The 6000-nt window shown below is 37.0% G+C and overlaps 1 protein-coding gene across 1 annotated transcript in view; it reads right to left on the bottom strand.

Annotated features, from left to right (window-relative positions):
* Window positions 1-440: 440 nt before the first annotated feature.
* OSBPL1A (oxysterol binding protein like 1A) overlaps window positions 441-6000 on the bottom strand; it is a gene marked incomplete in the record, with an annotated part of 2690541 nt that continues 2684981 nt past the window's right edge. The window contains 1 exon segment of the mRNA XM_044065352.1: window positions 441-1826. Within this exon segment, the coding sequence (XP_043921287.1) occupies window positions 1724-1826 (103 nt within the window).

Raw genomic sequence — 6000 nt, 5'->3', positions numbered from 1 at the left:
GCAGAGTTCTTCCCTGGTCCTCTTCAAATGCAATTTGGATCAATGGATGGGGAATTACAAATTCACACCTGGGGTAATGCCCATGTCCATTCTGGACAGGAACAGTCTGTAAAACATTCAAGGCATAAGCATAAACTCATGCCATCCTCTTGCCCCTAAGGGCCATAACATTGGATAAAATCAGGTTATATTGGCTAGGCTTGTAAGGGCTTTTAAGCTGTTAACCTATAATGTCCTACGAGCCTATATAAAGCCTAGAAGTGATGTGTAGAACACTAGAGGACAGCAAACTGTATAGACCACAAATGCTGGAATGTGAAATTACAAGGGCTGAGAGTGAGAGAAACAGAGACACAGAAAGCAGAAAACTGCCAAATGCAGCAATTACATTGCAACTGTTTCAATAATTAGTTTTTAAAAAAAAGATGACTTAAAAAGTGTCTGCTATATAAAGTCTTTATTTAGCAGTGGCTTACTACGTATGATTCTAATACAGTGGAAACCTCTCAACAGCACTAAGACAGTAGTTAAAAACTTCATTAAGTGAAAAATAGCTGCTTTATACAATACTATTTTTTCTTTTAATAAATAAACATTATTATTTCTAAGATTTCTTATAATAACATATCCCATATACAAAGGGCAAACCATACAAGATCTGTACAACAGGTCCTCAGAAAGAGCATTATCACAGGTGAAGTCACATTATAACAAAATGAGTTTTAAAGTCATTCAACAAGGCACGGACAGCATGCCAAAAAATGTGCATCTTCTTTCACAAAACTATATCACTTGAACTTGGTTATTTTGTTGTTCTCTTCCAATGTCATGTACAAGGATTCAGCAACAGAGATTAATAGTGCAATTTACATGTAATCACAGGACTTTTTAAAGACTGAGGGCTACAGCTTGCAAAATCAGGCTCAGTGTTTAGGGTTATCCCATGGCTTTCCATTTCCTGAAATAAGTATTAATTTCTCTTTTTATAAAGTAAACTGTCTTACAAATCCAATTTAAACACAAAACATTGCAAGGAAAAGAACAATGTAGTTATACCAAAATAACCTAATTTGTTTATCTGTTTTTTTTAAAAAGTGCATTTGTATCACACTTTAAATATTACATATGAGCTTATCATTACATTACTGAAAACTACGTTAAGAAATATAATTCTTTAAAAAACAGCATGTGCGTTTCTGGAAATTTATGAAACATAAATGTTTGTCAGAGGGAGGAGATACAATCATCATGCTTGTTTGTAAGAAAATACATCTTCATACTGTACTACTAATGAAACTGTCATAGTTGATACATTCTTCTATGATAATAAATATATAATTTGAGCAGTGGTCAAAGTTATGATCTTGAAAAGGTCTGCTTTGTCTAACAGACTCTACAGTCTTTTTGTTCTGGGATTCAAGAAAAACTTTGTTTTCCTCTGTGGCAGTGCACACCACAGCACAGAAGGAAACTTCAGCCTACATCTAACAGTGTCAAAAACACCATATCTCAACGTGCTATTCATTTTAAACTATTGCTATTCATGTCTTAAAAACAATTAAGACTTTCTTTACAAGTTCATTAACTGTGGAATCGGAATGAACAAAATTGCAGCTGAAAGCCACCTCCTAGCAAGAGGCAATGGTACAAAATTCACTTCATGAAAAAAAAAATCAAAAGTTGCCAGAAATAAATAAACAAGGTGACTTATTTGATGAGCTTATTAATATATATTGGGTAAATTTGTGTAGTTTCTGTCCCAGTAGCCTCCTGAGTACAACCAGTCCTGAGACCCATTGTATGGATTTGGACCTTGGTGAAACCACCTGTTAAGAAAAAAAAAAACAGTTGATCAAGTTAACTTTAAGAAAAAAACATGTTTATTATTCATTGTGACAGTAAACAGAAAAAACAAATATGGCTTTATGCTTATGTCAGCTTTTAAGATTTGTATTACTTCTGGCAAAATAATTCCTTGAAATAAAATGTTGGTATTGGATCATTAAACTTACTGGCATTTTTAATTACCTCTTTTAAAATACATAAGTAAATTCGACAGATAGGAAAGAAAAATGCCCAGTTATTAATGTTAGGTTAAAATGTGTATGCATATTTATTGAAGTGAAAATGGATCACAGCACTTTTTTAGTACAATGTACATACACCCCACTAAAGTCTCTTAGCACAAATGCAGTAATCTCAGAAACGTAACTGGTTTAACAGAGTAACACACCTAAAAACTTGACCATTGTGCTATGTTTGCTACAAGCAACCCATTCCTCCAAAAGATTACACTCAGTATAAATACTGCTATTCTAATAAATTCTTCAGTGACTCACACTGGAAACCAACAGCATGTATTATCAGTCCTCTGTAGAAGATGCATTGCTTGGAGTATTACTGCTAGAAGATTCCCAAAATGTGCACAATGCTACTATTAGCATACTTCCATTTCAGGGACGTATTTTAAAGCAGCCATCAGCAAAGGTCTATACATACACTTATGAATTTAAAATTCAGCAACAAGGAAAAACATGTTAGACTGACATTCATTCATGTGTATTCCATGTCAATAGGAAATACTGCAAAACTAAAAAGGCACTGTGGAGACTCACGGTACACGTCATTAAAATGAAAAAAAAAAAGCAGCGAAGTCTGTACCTAGCATATCAAGCATGTTTTGTACATTCTTAAAGGAAAGCCACACTCAAAACTGAAAAACATTTTCAGCATATCTTGAACATTCCTACATCACTAATGTCTCTGTATCACAACAGGAGGTTATTACTCTTTTCTAACTTGTTATATCCAAAAATGGCCTGAAAGGGGACTGTTACGCTTCATGATTTTGTTTCAACAGTCAATGCCCTTCATCTACTTGATGTCATTTTAGAGGGAAGGAGGAAAAAAAACTCTGATGAGAGGATCATGTACCATGGTTCTCTCTCTCATCAGCTTACAACAGTACTATGACTACTTATTTTTGACTGTTAGTATCAACTCGTATTTTCCATTAGTTTGCTTACTTTAATTTTTATTAGTGGCCATCTCTGACACAGCATTTTAAAGACTGTTTGAATGATAGGCTTGAAAATATAGCCGAGTTAATTGCTATTTACAAAGTAACAACTGTAGTTCAGTGCTCAAGGGTGAGAAACCTGACCACTCTAATAGATGTTATATGAGCTGAGCTGATTTCAGTTGTTTTCAGTTTTTAATACTGTTAACAGTCTTCTGATTTTAATTTTTCCCCTCCCCAGGCATACTGACTTATCTCAACCAAACACTATACAATGCAACAAAATAGCTTTCATAAAACACCAGAAAATGCATTTTATAGAAAATGAAAAATCAAATACTGACAGAAAATTAGGAGAGTAAGATGAAAGTATTTTCTTTCTTTCTTTGTGGCACTCATTTTGATTAAAAGGAAAGACAACTGTAATACGAAAAAAATACACTAATGAGAGTGGAGTTTTCTCATTCATTTGCATCTGAAAGCTGTGTGAAAGCCTTGTTTCTGTTCAGACTCTTAACTGCAGCACCAGGCTACACCATTTATCTGAGGTGTGATATTGGCAATCTGTGACTGATAAGGCATATTTAAATAATTTTAAAAGCCGTTCCCCTGGATTCAATAAACTCTGTGCAGGAATAGTGCTATTCCTGCATGGAGTGGTTTGTGTCTGTGTAGCCTTAGCTTTAACAGCAGCGTGCCTTGCATATTCATGAAGACGCGCTGCTGTTAAGGCTAAATGGACAAAAACAGTGAACGAGTGCAGAGGGCATGTTTAAGTAGTGCGCAGACATTGAACACACCCCCTGCACTTAGAACGTGCTGTACAGCACTTTCAAACAGTATTTCAGTGTCCGTGGACACTGAAACTAAATTAAATGAGCTTTTCAGTGCCCATGGACACTGAAATAGCTAGGGGAGCAAGAAACAATGCAGGAGGTGTGTGACAGGTTCTGTCACACAGACCATGCACTGTACAAGTGCCGTACGGCCCTTTGCAAGTACAGTCAGTGTCAGTGGATACTTGCAGCTAATAAAATAGCTATGTCAGTGTCTGCAGACACTGAAATAGCTAGTAGATCAGTAAGGAAATGCATTGAAGTGCCATACAGCCATAGCCGTCAACTGTACAGGTTTCTGCAGAATGCCCAGATGCCTGCCTCACAAACCTGTCAAACTCTTAGAGCAAGAAAGCTGCAGAAGGCCAGAAATAATATATATATATTTCCGTAATAAGGAATGTTTAAGTGTAGCTGAGTGGGTGTGTGCGTTACGGCCCTCTGCTCAGCATTGCTTAAACATCCCATAGGAGATAAATAAAAATGTACAGCTAGAATCCCCAAAATGAGATAGTGTAATGGTTAGAGTCCCGACTTTGCATGCAAGCATTAATGGTTCAAGTACCTAGACAGGCAATTTATTTATACATGGGAAAGCAGTGTTAAAATGATTAATTTCATCTTAACTTATGTCGTAATTGATTTTTATCAACCAGGGTAGTGTAGCTGGTGTAAAATGGAAGTGTGAGTGCATATAACAAGTGAAACCACCCATGTTTACACAAGTGTCCCATACAGAATAGTCACATAGCTTGCTAATGTAATGAAAGCACACAGAGGGATGGCATGTAAAGTAAATTATATACACTTACTAAATTAAGTCATTATTCTGATTTTTTTTAAAAATGAAAAGTGAGCAATGGTTAGCAATGCTCAGCAGGTTTAAGCATTGCTTAGATGTGAATGCTAAGCAGCAGGTAGCTCAGCAGATTTGCGCACTGTTAAACAGTGCTCAGCATACACCCTTTTAAGCACTATTCAACTCAGCTTATTGGATTTGCACACTGCTTAGCACAGCTTAACATTTTCAAAATGGTCCAATGACAGCAAAGGGCAGGAATATTGCCTTATTTAAATGGCGGAGGCAGGAATACTGTCAGAATCTGTTATAGTTCATCTGTGCAGGTACTATGGTGGGTGTAGATGAAGGAGCATGCTTTCGGGTGCAGGGCAGGGGCATTCAGGAGTCCAGGGTCATGGCTGGACTCCTTGTAGAAAACCATGACGAGAGACTGCTGCAGAGTCAGTAAGAGAGCTCAAAATACAAAGCGAATGCCTGGGACTGTCTCACAAGTGATCTCACCAGTGCTAGTGGGATCCCCCGGACTAGTGAGCAGGTACGGCACCACAATGCTGACCTAAAGCGGAGAAAGAGGATGCTCTTGGCCCAGTGGATCCAAGATGCATGGGCATGGAATGCTCCAATAGTGAGTAAATATCACTATCAAGTAGTTTGTAGCAAATAATAGCCTAAGAATGTGATAGACAAGTATGAATAATGTCAGTTTTTCTCCCCTAGAGTTGCAGCAGAGAGGCCTAGTAATGTTGAAGCCCATGCCGACCGACTGCTGAGGGTGCGCTGACAGGCTGGTGAGTACAAATCTAGTCTGCAGTATATTGTGCAAATAACTAAGAAGGAGTACATTATTTACTGCTAGTAGGTATACTGTTACTGTGTTAACTGAATAAAGTTTGTCCAACTAATATTGATATGTAATAAAGATTCCTACCAAAAACTGTTTGTTTAGTCTGGTATGTTGTTATAGACATACATAATGTATACAGGTTCTTCACAGCAAATATGGCTGTGACAGCATACATTAACTGAGGTTGTTCTGTGAACCAGCTGTTAAGAAAAATTGTAGATGGTGGCGCTATAAAACAAGACATAAATGAAATGTGAAATATATACTGCACTAAGCTCTGAACCCTGAATAGTAATGTGTGATGTATCAAAGTGTGTTCCATGCAGCATTGCCTTGTGTAAACCTTTGCTTTTCAGATTGTAGTAATCCAAAGGATAAATGCACAGTACACTATTTGTCATGCATGCATCACAGGATTACAAGTTCAGACTGTCTAAACAAGAGACTATTAGGCAGAAACCAATGAAACAAGAAGTAGCAGTTCCCCAGTAGCTCAGTG

This window comes from Protopterus annectens, chromosome 3.part0 (assembly GCF_019279795.1).
Source record: "Protopterus annectens isolate FY-2018-M chromosome 3.part0, PAN1.0, whole genome shotgun sequence".
NCBI classification, from domain to species: domain Eukaryota; kingdom Metazoa; phylum Chordata; order Ceratodontiformes; family Protopteridae; genus Protopterus; species Protopterus annectens.
The sequence above is the reverse complement of the archived record's forward strand: the minus strand, read 5'-3'. Positions and strand labels throughout refer to the sequence as shown.